This window comes from Anolis carolinensis, chromosome 2 (assembly GCF_035594765.1).
Source record: "Anolis carolinensis isolate JA03-04 chromosome 2, rAnoCar3.1.pri, whole genome shotgun sequence".
Lineage (NCBI taxonomy): Eukaryota > Metazoa > Chordata > Lepidosauria > Squamata > Dactyloidae > Anolis > Anolis carolinensis.
In genome coordinates this window covers 260,392,820-260,412,703 of record NC_085842.1, presented here as the reverse complement: position 1 = coordinate 260,412,703, position 19,884 = coordinate 260,392,820, and the positions used below count along the sequence as shown (strand labels likewise).

The window sequence follows — 19,884 nt, the reverse complement described above, 5'->3', positions numbered from 1 at the left end:
CAACATAAAATCAGCATTCTTTTTAAAATGTATCCTGATTTTATAAAAATTTGCACTTCTAAATCCAAATATGACCTCAGATTTGTTCCATAACAGATCCCCCCCCCCAAAACCTTTTTTATATTGTAAAATATGGCTAAATAAAATTAGCATTTTTTTAAAAAAAATCCAGTAGATACATGCAGCAGTGGCATTTGATCTCACCATGGATCTAATGAGAGGGACTGAGAATCATGAAAATGTATCCTAGAATGTTCTTTTTCCTCAGAGATTAGAGGATTCCTTTGTATTCTATTCAGGAAGGAGACAATTTTTGTAGCAGAGGATGCCAGTGTCATCTCTGAAAGCTTAACTCCATTATTCTCCATTCTCTCTCTTTTCATTTGATTTTTTTCAAAAGAAAGTAAAAAGAAACAGCTGGTGGGCTTTTGTAAAGGCTCAATACAATAAGAGAGGGGCCTTTCCAGGGGCTATTCCCAATCTTCTGGCAAGGAAGTCTCGTTTAGCCCCCCTCCCCCCTTCCTGGGGCCCTTGCACCGGCAACCTTTTCATGCAGGCTGGCAACGAACACTTTACTGGGTGATGAGAAAGGAGCTGTACTCTTTTTAAAGTGCTTTTAAATACTGGAATTTATTTAGTTTTATTTTATGTTATAACTTTTCTGGTTCCTATCTGTATCTATTTGATTTTGATCTTCTTATGAGCTTTCTTGAGACACTGCTGGGAGAAAAGCAAGGCAGTGAGTCAATAGTACAAATACATAAAGGGGAGCATGAACCTTTCTTCCATGGGATGGAAGGATTCCCTCACTTATGAATGTATGTTGGGATAGTCGTAACCTCCTTTCCCCTTGAACCTTTTGAAAGAAGCAAGAATAGGAGAGCACTGCTGATACTTTTTGCAAAAGACCAGCTCAAGTACAAATCCACCCTCACCCTGACTTTTCTACAAAGTCAGGCGCTCTGAGAAGCGAAGGATTAGTGGTAATATGGGCTTGGATAGTAACTCAAGCAAACATCTGTTGACTTACATTTAAGCAAAGGAAGATATCTATGTGCCCATCTCTCCTCCAGCCTCACTTGTTCTTTAACAACAGAGTAGAGGGGTGAAAAGGGAAAGAGACAGACTGGGGCACGATAGTTCACTTACCAAACCTTTCTTGAACCTTAAGGGCCACTTGCTTGCCCACATTTGTGCTACCCGTGAAGGATAGCAAATCAATTCTTTCATCCTTCGCCATTGCTGTGCTGTATAAGACAAGACAGAAATATTGCAAGCTAGTCAGTTGTCAATCAAGCTGAACAAGAGAAAAGCACCATGGGAACAGAGTCCTGTTATTTACTTTTTAAAATCTATTCTTCCCATGCTAATAATATACTTAATATTCTGTTCACATGGAACATTTCAGCTGTACCATACTGCTACCTGCTTGGATAAATGAAACACTTTTTTAAAAGTATGTATTATAAATACAGTAGAGTCTCACTTATCCAACCTTCACTCATCCAACGTTCTGTATTATCCAACGCAGACTGCCTATTAGTAATCAATGTTTTTGTAGTCAATGTTTTCAATACCATTGCAATGTTTTGGTGCTAAATTCGTAAATACAGTAATTACTACATAACATTACCATGTATTGAACTGCTTTTTTTCTGTCGATTTGTTGTAAAACATGATGTTTTGGTGCTTAATTTGTAAAATCGTAACATTTAATAGGTTTTTCCTTAATCCCTCCTTATTATCCAATATTTTTGTTTATCCAGTGTTCTGCCGGCCCGTTTATGTTGGATAAGCGAGACTTTACTGTAATTGGAATAGCCCACATTTCAAGAGAGCAGGGGATGAAGTCATGGAAGTTAAGATCGCATCAAAGTTTCAAATGTACTAGCAATAATAACTGTAACCTTGACCCAAATATGTAGATGTCTATTGTTATAGCAAAATAAAGACACGTTTTCTGGTTAAAAAATGAAATATTACAGTTGATAGAAGGCAAAGGCTTTTATTTAATGTGCCAAACAGAACCTGCTCTTAAATATCCAAAATAGATTAAAATTTACTAATGGTGGAAATGGTTTGAGACTCTGTATTTATTTTCCCTTAATTATAACTACATTTCTTAGTTGTCTTACTTGAACCTATAAATTCAGATGGCAATCCTATAATTTGAAGGCAATCCCATTGAACCCTATGGTGCAGATGTCCAGAACTATCTTGTCAATCTTGACTCGTTGAAAGAAAGGATTACCATTTAGTAAAGGAGCTCACACTTTTAAGGCAACATCAAGTAAGGATTTATTGGACTGAAAAAAGTCAGTTCACAGCCAAAGGAGTAGTTTAAAGCACTGTTAGAAGATTTGTACATATCATTTCTGAAGTCATAACATACCCAATATCTGCTCCACCACATATTAGAGAACAGATAGCACCTGGCAATTTGTTAGCTTCCAAAACCTGGGCAAGTATTCTAGAAAAGAAACAAAACAAGATTAATTAAAAACAACCATTTTGTTCTTGGCTAAAAATAAAGTGTAAATAGGCATGAAGTCAATGAGATTTTTCTTCTCAATTTCACATCTGAAGTGTAGATTGAGTTTTTAAGACTAAAATTAAAGAAATTATTTTACTACAGGAATCTTCCAGAATTAAGCAGAGCAAAATAGACATTATCTATCTATGTGACCCCTGTATCTGTGCTTACCACGTACCTGCATCAGACAAAAGATGATCTCTCTAGGGATTTTCTAGGGCCTCCAAGCAATTCTCAAAACACTTAATGCTGGCCATTCTGAGTGGGGCACCTGGAGGTCCAGGGCACCCACTTCCAACTGAAGGAGCAGAAGGTTGTGTTTGCATGTTGTTGCATCATAAACTGCTTTGGTTGGTTATGATTATTTGCAAAACATCATGATTCACTTCTTGTGAAATGAGGTCACATGGGAGACACACACAAAATCTCTCTGTTGAAATTTTTTACTACAGGACAATTATGAGTGGCAAGAAGAATGTGTGAACTTGTGATTGTCTTCTCCCAAATATCCCAATCACTACATGCCTGAGACGGAACAAAACGAAAATTGTATAAAAAGGAGGAAAAAAAAGATGATGGAGGGACAGATCACCTGGCAAATTCCCAGGCATGTATACCTCTGCTACTCCAACCAAGCAGTTGATGTGAAATTTGCCACAAGACATTATAAGATATGCTCAAGATGCAGTTGCAAGGCAAATGGTAAATCATATCTCATGTGTTACACTCCTCAGAGAAAAGAAAGGAAGCAAACATTATCCCAGCCAAGTTCTTAAAACATGGACAAAGAAGAAAAGAAGAAAGACTGCACAAGCTCTAATGACTACTGGTAGCAGTTAAATGAAAACTCACTTTGTAACAGCGACACTAGTGAGAGATGTTGTGGGGGCACCTTTCCTTCAGAAAGAAAAAGAAAAAACAAGGAAACTATTATTTCCATTCTTAAGAAACAATCCTGAAAAGGACAAGTGTGATACTTAAACTATTTATTTATACAATAACATAAACGAACATAACACATACTGAACTCACAGACAGTTCAATACAACCATGTTATCAGCTCCACATGGTGTGCAAGGACTGCAGAGAAATGCACAAACTTGTTAATTTGATTCTCTGTACCAGGACAGTGTTGCCTTCCAATGGTTTTGACCTGCATCTCCCATAATCCCTTGCCACAGCAAAAAAAAAAAAAAAGTGGTAGACCACAAAAACATCTGGCCATAATTGCAGACCCTGAACCAAAGGAGTACAAACCAGAACTGTATTTCTAAGCCAAGCTTATATGAATAAACACTGATACCATTTTCAACAGGATTAAAACTCAAAACTGTGTCCGAACAATGATCACCAGGGATCTAAATTACATGCTGCATAGGTAAAAGAATGTTTTAGTACTGCACTCTTTAGTCACAGTTAACAAAATCCATCAAATCATTCCCATCTTTCCACTGTAAGGCATTTGTGAGTATAAAATGATCGCAATCTGCCTTGTGATCCAATAGTGGCCATCTGACAGCAACAGTAACCCTTTGGTGTTTTCCATCAGTAGCATCAGTGCTTCCATACTTCAGATGCTAGAGTGAAAAAATACATGTCAGAGGAGCGCTCAAACCATTACCCTGAGAAATACACCACTCTTCTATGAATGCCAGTTCTTTGTATAGGAAGGAAGAGGGAAGGAATGTTATCCCAGTTATATTTAAGAAGTGTTTGGATGAAGAAAGGTGATGCTATTCTCAATAGGATTCCAACACAAAACTTAACCAAGTTACCCACGGAAGAAGTGAACATTCAGTGTGTCATAACCTTCAACGGGAAATTAAATAAGTCGTCTTTATATCACCGAAAGCACCCACAGTATTAGTACCAGAAATTAGAAGCTGCTATGACTTAAAGCAGAGGTCCTCAAACTTTTAAAGCAGAGGGCCGGTCCACAATCCTTCAGACTGTGGAGGGGCCGAATTATCATTTGGAAAAAAAAAATGAACAAATTCCTATGCACACTGCACATGTCTTATTTGTAGTGCAAAACAACAACAATGAAAGAACAATACAATATTTAAAAATGAAAACAATTGTAACCAGCATAAACCTATCAGGATTTCAATGGCAAGTGTGGGCCTGCTTCTGGCCAAGTCAAGTGAATTAGGATTGTTGTTGTTGTGTGCCTTCAAGTCATTTCAGACTTTGGGAGAACCTAAGTCTAAAATTATTTATTTATTCATTTACTACATTTATTTTTTACATTTATATCCTGCTCTTCTCACCCTGAAGGGGACTCAGAGCAGCTGTATGTACATACAATATATTATATTATTAGCATAGCACAATATTAGCATTATGTATTACTATATTGAACTATATTGTAATATTATATGTAATATATAACATATAATTAATATTATATGTAATGTATAACATATAATTAATATTATATGGTATTATTATTAATAATATATTGTATAACATTATAATATTATCAATATTATATGTATATACAATATATTATTAAAATGATATAAAATATTATATTATAAAACTGAGGGCGGGGGCCAGGTAAATGACCTTGAAGGGCTGCATCTGGCCCCCAGGCCTTAGTTTGGGGACCCCTGTACTATACTGTAATATACTGACTTAAAGGATTTATCATGATGCAAGACATATTTTCTTACCAGAGACAAACATTACCACAGATCATTGCAATTGCATTGTTCCAGCCATAAACGGCCACAGGAAAGTTAAATGCTGAGATGACTCCAACTAATCCCAGGGGATTCCACTGCTCTATTAAGGCATGTCCAGGTCCTGAAAATAAATAAGAAGTCATTTTGGGTTGGCAAACAAAGAATATTTTGTCTTCTCATCTATCCTTCCCATTGTTCGGTGAGCTCAGGGCACATCCATGACATGGGATCTAATTTTAACATTATGAGCACACTGTGCAGGAGATTCTACCTGAACATTAGGAAGAACTTCCTGACTGTAAGAGCTTTTCAGCAGTGGAACTCTCTGCCCTGGAGTGTGGTGGAGGCTCCTTATTTGAAGGCTTTTAAACAGAGAATGGATGGCCATCTGTCAGGAGTGCTTTGGTTGTGCTTTTCCTGAATGGCAGGGAATTGGACTAGATGGCCAATGTGGTGGTCTCTTCCAACTCTATTATTCTATGATTAGTCTAAGTCACCCAATGGGTTTCTTATACAGTATGTCCCATTATCCACAGATTCAATATCAATGGATTCCCTTACCCACAATCCAAAAAATATTCCCCTGCCAACGGAAGTGTTTGTGGGCCTCTAAGTCCTCTGATGGAATTCTATGGTTTGCTTTCAGACCAAGCATAGTCAAAATATAGGGTTTTATTATTTGCAGATTAGTGAATCAGGGTCGTTTCCAACATGAGAAGGAGGTCATAATGTAATCAGTAATTAGAGTCTGGACACATTCATAGCAAACACAACAGGGTGGCCTAATTCAATGGTCTCTTCCATATCAGCAACATTTAAAATTCAGGTTAAATGCCTTCTAAAACATTATCGACATTCCTAGAATCATAGTTGGAAGACATCACAAAGGCCAACCACTCCTACCCCCTGCCTTGCAGGAAAAGAACTAGTGAACAGCCAACTGTATATTTATATGAAAGCAAAAATAAAACTAGGTTGTTGTGTGTTTTCCGGGCTGTATGGCCATGCTCCAGAAGTACATGGCCATACAGCCCAGAAAACACACAAGAACCCTGTGATTCCAGCCATGAAAGCCTTTGACGACACTAAAATAAAACTTACTTTCTGAAGGTAAGACAGGCCCACCAATAATTCGAGATAAGCCAACAGCATAGTCACAGACATCTACATATTCCTGTACTTCACCAACACTCTCAGCTGTGATTTTTCCCATCTCCAAAGACACCTGAAGATATTAAAAGACATGTATATAGTACTGTTCATATTTAGAAGAATTTTAATAATGACTGTTGTACTTAGTCAGGAGCAGTGCATGCTTCCGCAGAAAAACTTACCAAATTTCCAAGAACTTTGATTTTCTGTCTCAAGGCATCACCAATCTGTCTCACTATTTCTCCTCTTTTGGGAGCAGGAACCTATGCAATGGAGAGAAAAAATACTTCTTGAAACCCGGTCTTGAAACCCAGTGTTTTGCATTAAAACACAATAAAAGATACTGACACTTTATCAATAACGTGACTGGTCACATATTTGCATGAGGGGTTAGGCATCTGCAGCATGAAGTAACTGAATAGTCGTGGAGAAACACTAACTGTAAAAGAAACTGTACAATCTTTTCATCATTTGCTGAGGAGAATTGAGAAATGCATAAAACACTGTTGGCAATTCTTGTAGGAATTGCAAAAATGGAGATTGCAAGTACTTGGAAGAATGCCCAAAGTTGTTCATTTCACAGATAAGACAGCTATATCTGGAGAAAAAATAAATCATATCTATATGAAACTGGAGAAATATAAAATGACAACTCTGTAACAACGAAGTTATCAATATTTAATGTATATTCAGGAACTGAATGTTGAAGACCTCTAACCAATCAATCTGAGTGTTGGCACAATATGTACAAACATGACAGTATGTGATATATTATTACAATTGTTAATTATGGAGGGATTAAGAGGTAAGGGTCGATTGCTGAAATCTAAAAATAAGAAAAAAGATTTGAACAAAATACTGGAGCAGTCAATGTAGGAATACCATAGTTTTTTAACAAACCAAATGCATGCAATGTAATATTAGGAAGCTATAAAAAGTGTTCTAATCTACAGTTAAAGCATGATGCATTCTGTTTCAATCATGAAATTTTAATTTCTTAAATTGGAAACAGTTTATCCTGTCACTTAAAATTCAATACAGATGGTCCATTACATCTATCTAAATTTTAGACAAATCAAATGAAAAATGTCTACAGGTCTTCAAAAAGGGAAGCAACAAGGATTGTGTTTGTTTTCAGTACTTTATACCATTTTTAGAAGGAAAGGCTGAGAAGAGAGATCTCTTTAAAAGACAGCGGGCCCTTGTTATCAGTAGTGGATCATTTCCAGGACCCACATCAGAAATCAAAAAATGTTAATGCCTTTTATGTAAGTCCCTTTTAAAAATGTGTTTGGACAGCAATAGCGGCAAGAAGCAGATTTAAACCAATACTGAAGAAAAGTGGTTTCACTGTGAAGATTACATGGAAAATCCTGGAACTGGTTTGTGGCCCGGATGGTGATTACACAAACCACAGAGCACGAATGTGCATGAAAGGCTTTCTTTTACAAGCTTTAGCGGGAGTTTGTAGTCTGACCACCAGTCTGAAGCCAGCTTCAAACAACATTAAATGATCAGCGCAGACAGGACTGTAGAGTAAAAGGACTCTATTGAACAATCATTGTTTGATGTCACTATCACTCAAACCCAGTTTCCCTAACACAAAGAAACAACAAGACAAGTAGGGGACAATAGGGTCATGCAAGTCTTTCAAGGGAAAAGACATAAAGGGAGAACTGTGAAAGCAAGCAAGAAAGGGGAAAATGAAATTTAACTTGCTGTTCAACAACAAAAGCAGATAGGGGATGTCCTGGGAACTGGGTGGTTGAGACTTTTAAAAGAACCATTTTATGAGATGGTTGCAGGTATCACAGGGACCTACCTTATAGTGGGAGGCACATCACAGAAGATGGAAAAGTTCATTTTAGAATACAACGCCCATGATGTCAAGGGACTTTGGGAACTGTACTCCTAAAAGTAACTTTTACAAGCTGGGAGGGATCAAAGCCTCCAATGATATAATTTCTGAAGAGGTACTAAACCTGTATTCTAATAATACCACTACATGCTGGGACACTTTGTACAAAGTAAAAACAAAAATCCCATCCACACAGAAAGCTATCATGACCTGGAAGCCAATTAGCTATAGTGTGGTTCTCCAACATCTACTTTGGTCAAGTGGCAGGATTTTCCTTTCAAAGCCCAAGTCAAAACGAGAAAAAATTAAATGAAAAAAAAAGCAAAACTGAAATTTGCCTGTTCTGAAGATGAAGTACTTTGTCCACATGAGAAGACAGGAAAGCTTGGAGAAGAGAATGATGCTGGGGGAAATGGAAGGAAAAAGGAAGAGGGCCGACCAAGGACAAGATGGATGGATAGTATCCTTGAAGTGACTGGCTTGACCTTGAAGGAGGGTGGTGACCACTGACAGGGAGATTTGGCGTGGGCTGGTCCATGAGGTCACACAAAGAGTCAGAAGCAACTGAACAAATAAACAACATCCCCCCCCCCCCCCGCCTTCAGCCATTCCACTAGATCCCTCTAATATGAAATCTCATTTTCACTACCTTAGTTTCAGTGGATCTTCAAGCTGTAGAAGTAAAGTATTATGAATCACAAGTACAAGAACTAATTCAATTTAACACCACTTTAACTTCTATAAATCAACGCTATGGAATCATGGGAGTTGTAGTTTAACAAGGTTTTAAAGCTTTCTCTGCCAAATGCTGGTGCCTCACCAAACTGGGATTCCACAGTATTGAGCCATGGGAATTGAAGTAATGTCAAACTGTGTTAAATCTATAATGTAGATGTACCCTTAGTATGGAAGCATGAAGTCTGAGTTGTAACAAGCACAATTCAAAAATATGCACATCTTTGCTACATTGTGTGTAAATTAAACCAGGAGTAGTTTTATGCTAATCTTTACTCTCCTCCCAGATGTCATCTTTCAAATACTTTAGGAATAATTAGTTCTGCATTCGATAGATGAAAGGATATTGGAGGATATTCGATATCCTCCAAGATGAAATAGCACATTAAGTATCTCTGCATGACAAAAGGGAAAATTTCCTAAGTCTCCAGGACACTCACTGAAGTTCCATGCAGAAGCAAACACCACTGAATACAATGAAGCTTTAAAATAAATACACATGAATCAGGTCTGGCAACTTGGATTTAAGAAACTATGTGAGAACAACACTACACTCAAATAAACCTATTTTCTATTTCTCTGTAAATTTATGATGGCTGATGGAAAGTTTGAAAGTTTTGAAGGCTTCAACGACGAAGCATAGTTCAGTTGAAAAAATATTGACTTTTTTGCATTCTATCAAAACCATTTTTACATTTAAAGTTATCGACTAGCAGTTAGGCAGCATTCCCTCTAAGATTATAGACGGAGTCAAAGGAAAAGGATCAGAAACAGCTTGGTTGAAGAAAAAGGAGTTTAATGTGGCTCATAGAAGAATTCTCGGGGTCAGGAAATGGGTGGCACTTCAAAAATAATGAAGTGACTTTACTCACCTCTGCCCATACTTGCCAAGCTTCTTGAGCTTTCTTTACTGTTTCTTCATAGTCTTCCAAACTTGCCTACAAAAATAAATTATAATAATCATTATTTGATCATAAAATCTAAAGGTCACAACAAGACAAAATAATCTAATCAGTGTGATATAGAGTAGAGTCTCACTTATCCAAGACTCGATTACCCAATGCATTTTTGTAGTCAATGTTTTCAATATATATTTTGGTGCTAAATTTGTAAATACAATAATTACAACATAACATTACTGCATACTGAACTACATTTTCTGTCAAATGTGTTGTATAACATGATGTTTTGGTGCTTAATTTGTAAAATCATAACCTAATTTGATGTTTAATAGGCTTTTCCTTAATCCCTCCTTATTATCCAAGATATTCACTTATCTAAGGTTCTGCCGGCCCGTTTAGCTTGGATAAGTGAGACTTTACTGTACCAGCAAATCTGGATTTTGTGTGCACATGTCATGTGAGAACACAAACAGTTAACCTTCTACAGACAGGGTGCCAAATGTTTTCCAGACGTACTTATGACATTCAAGACTGACTTCTAACATCTCCAGGTAATGTTAGGGAAGACCCTTGTCTGAAAAACAATAGTAAGATCTCTGGCACAATCATTTGATTTCGTGTAATTCTGGGTTCCTTAACAAGACTGGTTTCTCATAACATCCTACCTCAAGCACTTGAAACTTTTAAAGAACCCATTAAACAGAATACATATACAGTCCTGGGGATTTCATTAATCACTAATCTTAGCAGACTTGAATTCAGAGAATTACAGATCTGAAAAATCTAGAAAGCTTGTACAATATTTAGTGACCTTTCTAAAAGATCTGAAAAGCTTGTGCAAAGTTTTGTGACCTTTCAGCTGTCCTGATATTTACTGTCCTCAGTAAATCTTTACTTTTTGTGTAACTTGAAGAAAACCACATTCAGATATTCAGCAGTAGGATCCTACACTGAAGAGAGTGTTACACCGCCTTAAAATAGAATCCTTATCATCAGAAGATAATAGTGAAGCTATCCAATTTTGCTTCTGTTTTCAGCTGGTGGAGCATCCAAAATGGAGCCCCCAGTGGCACAATGGGTTAAAGCCTTGTGCCGGGTCGGAGGTTCAAATCCAGAAAATGGACTGAGCTCCTATCTGTCAGCTCTAGCTTCCCATGTGGGGACATGAGAGAAGCCTCCCACAGGATGATAAAACATCAAACATCCAGGCGTTCCCTGGATTGCAGATGGCCAATTCTCTCACACCAGAAGTGACTTACAGTTTCTTAAGTCACTCCTGACATCAAAAAAAGCATTTAAAATAATATCCATGATTCTTATATCCATACAAGCTATCTAATTTTTCTTAGCTTCTACCAAAGGACCTTGGAGACAGCCTAACGGTATTTAAAACTGCTGTAACATTTCAATTCTACTTTAATTTGATACATTGTTTTAAGCAGTTTTAGTATGTTTAAACAGCTTTTGTTTTACATTGTAAACTACTTTAATAAGTTTTATTTCCATGCCACCCTGAGAATTCATGGCACAGAACGTATGTATTTTAATAAAATACATGCATCAAGACAGCATCTGATAGAGAATAGAGAATATCTCTAACCCACCTCATGTTCTATCTCAAGGTTTCCTTGCCTTTCCAAGCCTGACTTCCAAATCAAATCAGCTTTACTTTTGTCATCTTATCTTTCCACTACCTACATTTAGTAACATGTTGCTGGAAAATTTCAACCCCCCCCCCCCCCCGGTTTAATAAAGATATTGTCTGTTTAGGATTGTAGTACTTTCAATATTCTCTTGAGAATATGTTTGGTCTAATATGCCCCTGTACAGAAGCAAAAGAAAACAGTAGCTTGAGGGACTTTCATCCAGTTCCTGATGGACTTTAGTTGGATTCTACTTGCCCACTAAATAGAAAAGGACACATCAAGAAACTCTGAAAAATATACTACATTGCCATCCTTTATTTATACTCTTTTTTTTTTTTAAATAAATTTTTATTTTTTAAAACACAAAAAATACATACCGTAGACATACAAAACATTTACAATTCCCACCACCAACACGAGGATTGTTTTCTTTTTACATATTCATTTCTTTATGAGACAATTTTTATATCTTTATCTTAATCCATTTCCAACCTATATACTATATAACATTTGTATCTTATTTCTTATGGCTTGATCTCCAGATTGATTCATGATATAGTTCTTTACCATTGTCCATCTTTCTTCCATTTCTCTTGTTCTATTTTCATTAGTTTTTACAACATTTAGTTTCACATTCATAATTTCAAATTCCATTTGCTCCACCATATATTGGTACCATTTATTTACTGTCCATTTTGATTTATCTTTCCACCCTAATACTATTACTGCTTGTGCACATTCAATTATTGCTTCTTTTATTTCCCTTTTATTTTCCATTTCCTCTCTTTTCCCTAATACCGCTATTTCCTTTGTTATGACCCACTCATTTCCTAGTATTTGATTTGACTCATTTTGTATAGACTGCCAAAAATATTGTACATGTTCACATTCCCACATCATGTGCATAAACCGCCCTTTCTGATGACATCCATGCCAGCAGTGACTACTCCCCTTTTTATAGTAGTATGCTAATTGGCAGGGTGTACGATACCATTTGTGCAATATTTTCCTCCTCATTTCTCGTACTCTGGTATTCCTTTTCATCCCTATTGTCTCTACCACATTTCTCATCTCTTGTTCTGTGATTTGCAGCTCCGTTTCCCACATACTTTTCAGATCCCGTATTATACATCCATCAGCCTCTATGAGCATTGTATATATTTTGCTGGCCTGTGCCTTCTTTCCTTCCCCCTTTTCTCTTATTATCTTTTCAAAGGCGTTATCTTCTCTCTTAACCATATTAATATTTTCTTTTATTTTGCAATATGCACAGATTGCTCTTATCTGTAACCAATTTTCTTCTCCAAGCCATTGTTTAATTTTATTTTCTCTTACCGTTCCCTCTCTGTCATATAGTTGTTCTAGTCTCTCTATTCCTTTTTCCTTCAATGTTTGAATATTTCTATTCATATTTGATTCCTTATCCTTATTGATTATCCATACTGTTGACATTTTAGATTTTAAGCTACTTATTCTCCCTTGCCATTTCTTCCACACTTGCATTGTTCCTTTCATTGGTCCTATTAATTTATCTATATTTCTCTTATCCCATTTTCTAAAGATTATTTCTTCACAATTAACTCCATTCATTTCCTTTTCAAATCTCACCCATTTTTTATTTGTCACTTGTAATTCTATTGCTCTTTCAATTTGGAAGGCATCACTATATAGCTCTAGGCATGGACAGCTCCATCCCCCTTTCATTTCTTTTGCAATTATCAATTTTTTCCTCCCTCTTGGTCTTTTCCCTCCTTCAACCCAATAATTTAGTTTCCTATCCCATTCCTTTAATTTTGCCATGGGAGGAATTCCTGGGAGAGCCTGAAATAAATACATCATTTTTGGAATTATCAATATTTTCAATGCCCTTATCCTAGACATCTGTCTCAAATTTTTATTCTTCCACCTACTCATTTGTTTTAACATTCTCTTCCATGCCATTCTATAATTTCCATCTATTATTTTATCAAGTGTCTTAAATATCCAAATTCCCAAATACTTCATCTTTTTAATACCCAATTTTAAACCTGATTCCTTCCTTATCTCTAATTGTTCCTTCGGTGGCGTATTAATAAATAATATCTCTGATTTCTCCATATTTACTGATAGCCCTGATACTTTTTTAAACTCCCTCAATATTATTTTCATTGATTTAATCATTTCCCTTGGTCTCTGTGTTAAAATTATTGCATCGTCCGCATACAGGTTCAATCTCAACTCCTCCTTCCTCCCAATCTTATACCCTTCCCATGTTTCATCCATCCTTATTTTATATGCTAGGGGTTCTATTACCAGAGCAAATAACATTGGGGATAATGGACAACCTTGTTTGGTCCCGTTCTCAATTTGAATGTTTTCCGTTCTTTGTCCATTCACTCTAATACAAGCCGTATTCTCCCTATATACATTTTTAATCATTTCACAGAAATTATTCCCCAAATTTAGTTCTTTACATAATCTATACAGATATTCATGGTTTACTTTGTCGAAAGCTTTATACACATCTAACTTTAGAATTGACAATTTTCTTTTTGTTTTTGTCGCATGACAAATCACATTAACAACATTTCTTATTGGTTCACTGATACTCCGCCCTTTAACAAATCCATATTGGTCTTCTCCTATAATCTTTGGTAGAATAATTTCCAATCTATTTGCTATGATTTTCATGAATATCTTATAATCTTGGTTTACTAAACTGATCGGACGATATGATTCTGGGAGCTCCGGTTGTCTATCTGGCTTCAGAACTTTATTTATACTCCACCTTTTTCACAGATCTGAGTCTGAAGTCATTTCGCCAACAAAATAAAAGTTCAAAACGAACACAGTACAACTCCTGTATCCACAAGGGATACATTCCAGGACTTCCTGTGGATACATGATATTGCAGGCAACAGTGAATGCTCTGTTTTCACGCTTGGAGTGAAAATAGAATGTCTGCTCTTCCTCTTCTTGCCCTATGGAGAAAAAAGTAACTGAGGTTCCTAGGCTTTCCCCTATCTCCCCAATTATTAAGCACCGGTATTTCCTGTGTCTAGACATGCACACAACAGACTCGGTCCTCGGCAGAGTGAGCAGCGGTTGCAATTTTTCCTGCTTCTTCCTGCAAAGCCAGAGGCTACTGCTTGATCCTCGGCAGGGAGTTGGCAGTAATGGTGGATTTTCCTGTCTCCCCATCATCTCAAGCCTCAGTCCTCAGCAGGGACCTAATGACAGCAGCAGCTATTCTTCCTGCTTTTCTCCCCACATGCCTGAGGCTATTGTGTGAACAGCAGGTTAAGTGCAACCATGGATATAGGATCCACAGATACAGGGATTATATTGTATAGATAAAAACATATGAAAAATTATTTTAATGCAATTTATCTGTAGCTTTAAAACCATTTAGAACATTTCATGTATTTCCATTGTATATATTTTTCAGAAATATGTTTTAATATATATCTTTTATGGAACTACATTTTAATATGTGAGTTTATAGAATTCTTTGCAATGTTTATGTGTTTTGACTGTGCTGTGACCCACCTCGAGCCACAAGGAGAGGCAAATAAGAAATAAAACTATTATTGTTGAAAGCTTTCACAGCCGAATCACTGGAGTGTTGTGTGGTTTCCAAGCTGTATGGCCGTGTTCTAGCATTTTCTCCTGATGCTAGATCTGTGGCTAGCATTTTCAGAAGATCTGATGGTGGTAAAACAAATGGATTATATATCCCTGTGGAATGTCCAGGAGAAAGAAGAAAGAACCAAGCTTGAAAAGTGCAATTAGCGAGCCTGATCTGCAAGTGTTGGAGTGGATTCCATCCATTAGCATGAGAGTAACTGAAAAGACTGCACAGCCAATAGTGAAAGCATCTGCTTTTTGTTCCTTTTGTTCCACTTGCTTTACTACCATCAGATCCTCTGAAGATGCCAGCCACAGATTCAGGTAAAACGTCAGGAGAAAGTGCTGCTAGAACACGCCATACAGCCCAGAAACCACACAACACTCCAAAACTACTATTACTACTACTACTATTTTCTCTAAGAAGCAAAAAAAAAATACTACAGCATTCTAACAAAACCCCTCACTTTTTAAAACAATCAACTCTAAGAAGTTGTTGAAATAGAAAGGTCTTCAGCTGCCAATGAAAAAACAAGGAAGGAGCCACTCTGGTTTCCCCAGGAAGCAAGTTCCAGAGTCCAGGAACAGTTCTTCCCCATTTAAACCAAATGTGCTTGTGAACGTGACAAGACAGAAAGAGGACTTTCTTCCCCCAAAAGAAAATGTCATAAAGGAGAAAGTCAGCTGCCACAGTGCATTACAGTTGGAAGAAACCAGAAGCTCTATTCTGTTGAAACTTAGGCTGACCCAACTCTTCACTGCATCAGACTCAAATCCCAGTTCAGCCATGTGACGCTGGCCTGTTAGTCTAGCACATCTTGACATGCAGAATAAACCTCAACTTATGCAATACTGGACAAACTGGCAATATAGCCCTAGGCTACATACAAAACCGTAGTGTTTAACTGAATTTTCAGACATTAAGGAACCTGTGGATTTGCATGTTTGTATTGTCAACAAAGGTTCTCTTGAAATGCTTCTTTTTGCATATCTTTTCATTTACTGCAATAAAATAAAAACCATCATGCTAGGAACCTATTTAATAGATGTACATAACTCTACTTCAAAGAGAAAGAGAAAACAAGAGTCAACAGAAAAAATTCCAGCTTCCATTACACTCCACCAACTCTTGTATTTTTCCACTCTATTTGTCTTCTCTTTCTAATCATCCCAAGTTTAGCAATTTAAGGATATGGCGAAACTTTTCCAGCCAGACATTTAGCTAAGAAAGACAGAAGAAAAACCTTACCTGTCGAACTCTGGCTATTGGCTGATGATTTGCAGGGCAATATGTTGTCACCACCTAAAAAAATCAGTTACATTATGTCATGAGGACTATACAATAGACTTGGTTAACTGGAACTCAAGCAAATAGAATTCACAAACAACTGGCAAAAAATAAAAGAATATTTTTAATGAACATTCAAATACAATCGAGTTTTTTTATATTACAATAAAATCAGTTTTATAATACAGTACATTAAATTATGTTTGTCTTGACTATATTTCAATATTAATATCAAATCAATACAGAGTTTATGGTCTGCTATAATATGGAGCAATATATCAGTTATGTCTATTTTTAATAAGGACTCTCAAGCAACCAGAAACTACATTTATCCAGCATCTATCAATTCCCACTGTATAAAGGAATACAGCCCGAGAATCACAATATATTGAGGTAAAGACAGCATGGTGTAGTAGTTTGAGCATTGGACTATGACTCTGGAGACCATGATTTGAATTGATACTTTTCCATGAAACCCATTAGGTGACCTTGGGCAATTCACACTCTCTCAGCCCCAGAGGAAGGCAATGGCAGATCTCTTTAGGCTGGATATGACTTGAAGGCACACAACAACAAAATTGTCTGTTTCTTTGACCATACATCCCTACGTAGACATCTTGCAGTCTAAACACAGTTACAAGTTTCATCAGACTCGGCAAAATGGTCAGCAGTACTGGGAGAGGTGGGGCCAGTGATCTGATGGATCAATACACATTGAATTGTAATGATTATGCAGTTTGGATGAAATGCAATAGTTCTCCTCTATTCCGCCCTGGACAGCCTGCATATGGTCTACAGTTTTCAGTTCTGTGTACAAAGAAAGTTTCTGGAGTATGAGGTGTTAATGCTTAATCCAATTGGCACCCTTTCACAGACGTGTACTCTACTCCCATGTTATCCTTTAATAAGAATATATTACACATATCTGAAAAGATGCCATCAAAAAGTTCTACTTCTTTCTTGACTGGAACAGCAGAAATAGAATCAAAGGTGAGAAATTGCAGAGAAGCAGATTTGGATTAAATATTTAAAAGAATTTTCTCTCACTCAGTAGAAATGCCTGCCTCAAAGGTAGTAGGCTCTCCTCAACTGAAATATTTACACATGTTGGTTGATCTATTAGGGCTATGGTAGCAGCACCCAGCATTTCCCGTCCCACTGTGAGTATGGGGCTAGGTTGGATGATCTCTCATAAATCAAAAATCAAAACAGAACTAAGGGATAGCAAGTCTGAATTCCTGAATTCCTTGGTTAGCCATCTGCTAGTTCTTTGTATCTTCTCATCAGCTTGACTGCAACATAGCAATATTGGCGACTTTTCCTGATCAAGGTGGGGTGCAGATGCCTGAACCAGACAATCACATTAAGGCACATCAAAAAGTACCTTAGAGTAGGCATGAGCAAACTTGGGCTCTCTCAGCTGTTAGGAATTGTGGGAGTTGCAGTCCAAAACACCCAGAGGGCCCAAGTTTGCCCATGCCTGCCTTAGAGGCTTAGAGTAATGTACATTACACTGAAGAATGAATGCACTTTGATACTTTGGGCTATTACTCAATACTATGGGATACTGGGATTTGCAGTCTGCACCAGTATTTTTTTTTAAGAAGAGAAAGCTAAAGAGCTTGTAAAACTACAACCCTCATTATTCCCACTGCATTAAGAAATGGCTGCTAGAGTGGTGTCAAAATGTGTTAGTTCTACGGTGTAGATGCACCCCATTTTACTACAACAGCTCAGGTAGAAGAGTCATGGAAGATTCATTTTAATGGTTTCTTCCTTTCTTGTTGAAATTGTTCACATATTTGTGGATTTCAGTGGTTTCTCTGTATAGTCTGACATGATGATTATGAGAGTGGTCCAGCATTTCTGTGCTATATAATGTGTTTTTATTTTGTAATGTTTCGTTGTTTTTATATGAACTGTTGTTTAGTGTATTGTTTGCAGGCATTGAATTTTTGTCTATTTATTGTAAGTCCCTCGGGTGAGAAAGGTGGGGTAAAAGTGCTGTAAATAAATAAATAAATTCTCAAATAATATGCTTGTCCAGACTGGTTCATCAAGTGCTCTGCTATGGCTGACTTCCTTGGTTGAATTAGTTCATTGAATTGTTGATTGAAAATGGACAAAATCTGACTTCCAGTATTTAAAAAAAACCTCTAAAATCTGGGCAGTAAATAAAGAACAGCACTCAGAAAACAGGGGAATTCCAAACAGGAAACAACGAGGGCCAGCTAACACCTCCCAACAATGGACTCCCTTCAGGCAGGAATCAGCCAGGCTTTGAAGCTGCAAGGCTTTTCAATGCATTTGCAACATTCACACTTGCCTCCAACAGACAAAGAGTTCCTTCTCCCACCCTGGACCTTCCTCTGATATATAAACCTCACTAGCCTTGTTTCCAACAGACTTCACAATCTCTGAGGATGCTTGTCACAGATGTGGGAGAAAGGTCAGGAGAGAATGCTTCTGGGACATGGTCATACAGCCCGGAAAACTCACAGCAACCCAGTGATTCCGGCTATGAAAGCCTTCGATTTAAGAGAACCCTGTGGGATATAGAGTGAACTGAGTTGGACAGCACTGCAACTGACTGGGCTCAAGGCTATCGAATCGTGAGAGTTGTAGTTTTACAAGAGTGCTGATGCCAGGACTGAACTGCAGCCCCCTGGATTCCATAGCCTGGAGCCATGACAACTAAAGTGGTGTCAAACTACTTTAATTCTGCAGTGTAGATGCTCTCTCTCTCTCTCTCTCTCTCTCTCTCCCTGGAACCCTTCCATTGGGGAGGCTGCCAGGTTCGCTCTCCTCCTGCTCCTTCTCCTCCTACCTCTCCTCTTCCTCCCCAGGAGCCATTGTAGACGCCCGCGTTCTCCTCCTGGAGCCCGAGCTCCTTGAGCCAGGCGTAGGGCCCTTGGTTGACCAGCAGCGTCGACATCGGAGCGGAGGAGGGAGCCTTCCAGAGGCGGGACGCCAGGCAGAGGGGCTTCCGCCGCCACGCGCGCCTGCCCAGAGCGGAGAGGCCCAGCTGCAGCAGCATGGCGGGAAAAGGGGCGAGTGCCGCGGGAGGCCAATGAGAGGAGGGGAAAACCTCCGCAAACGCCCCGCCCACCCCAGGCCGGGATTGGCGGAGATGGTGAAAGAGGTGGGACCCGGCAAGGAGCTGCTCCAATCTGTGCTCGCTGTGGGCGGGGATAGACTAAGGACTGACATCGGATCCCTGCTGATGGCCTTTGGATTTACAGTAGTCTCACTTATCCAACATAAACGGGCCGGCAGAACCTTGGATAAGCGAATATCTTGGATAATAAGAAGAGATTGTGGAGAAGGCTATTAAACATCAAATTAGGTTATGATTTTACAAATTAAGCACCAAAACGTCATGTTATACAACAAATTTGACAGAAAAAGTAGTTCAATATGCAGTAATGCTACGTAGTAATTACCGTATTTACGAATTTAGCACCAAAATATAATAAT

At 37.8% G+C, this 19,884-nt stretch overlaps 1 protein-coding gene across 1 annotated transcript in view; it reads right to left on the bottom strand.

Moving 5' to 3' along the window:
- aldh7a1 (aldehyde dehydrogenase 7 family member A1) overlaps positions 1 to 19,470 on the bottom strand; it is a 34,509-nt gene extending 15,039 nt beyond the window's left edge. The window contains exons 1-9 of the mRNA XM_003223020.4: positions 19,235 to 19,470; positions 16,369 to 16,422; positions 9,838 to 9,903; positions 6,555 to 6,635; positions 6,322 to 6,445; positions 5,209 to 5,341; positions 3,386 to 3,430; positions 2,393 to 2,470; positions 1,150 to 1,247 (exon numbers count right to left, since the gene is read on the bottom strand). Of these exons, the coding sequence (XP_003223068.2) occupies positions 1,150 to 1,247; positions 2,393 to 2,470; positions 3,386 to 3,430; positions 5,209 to 5,341; positions 6,322 to 6,445; positions 6,555 to 6,635; positions 9,838 to 9,903; positions 16,369 to 16,422; positions 19,235 to 19,444 (889 nt within the window). The 5' untranslated portion in view covers positions 19,445 to 19,470. The remainder of the gene's footprint in view (positions 1 to 1,149; positions 1,248 to 2,392; positions 2,471 to 3,385; positions 3,431 to 5,208; positions 5,342 to 6,321; positions 6,446 to 6,554; positions 6,636 to 9,837; positions 9,904 to 16,368; positions 16,423 to 19,234) is intronic.
- Positions 19,471 to 19,884: the final 414 nt, after the last annotated feature.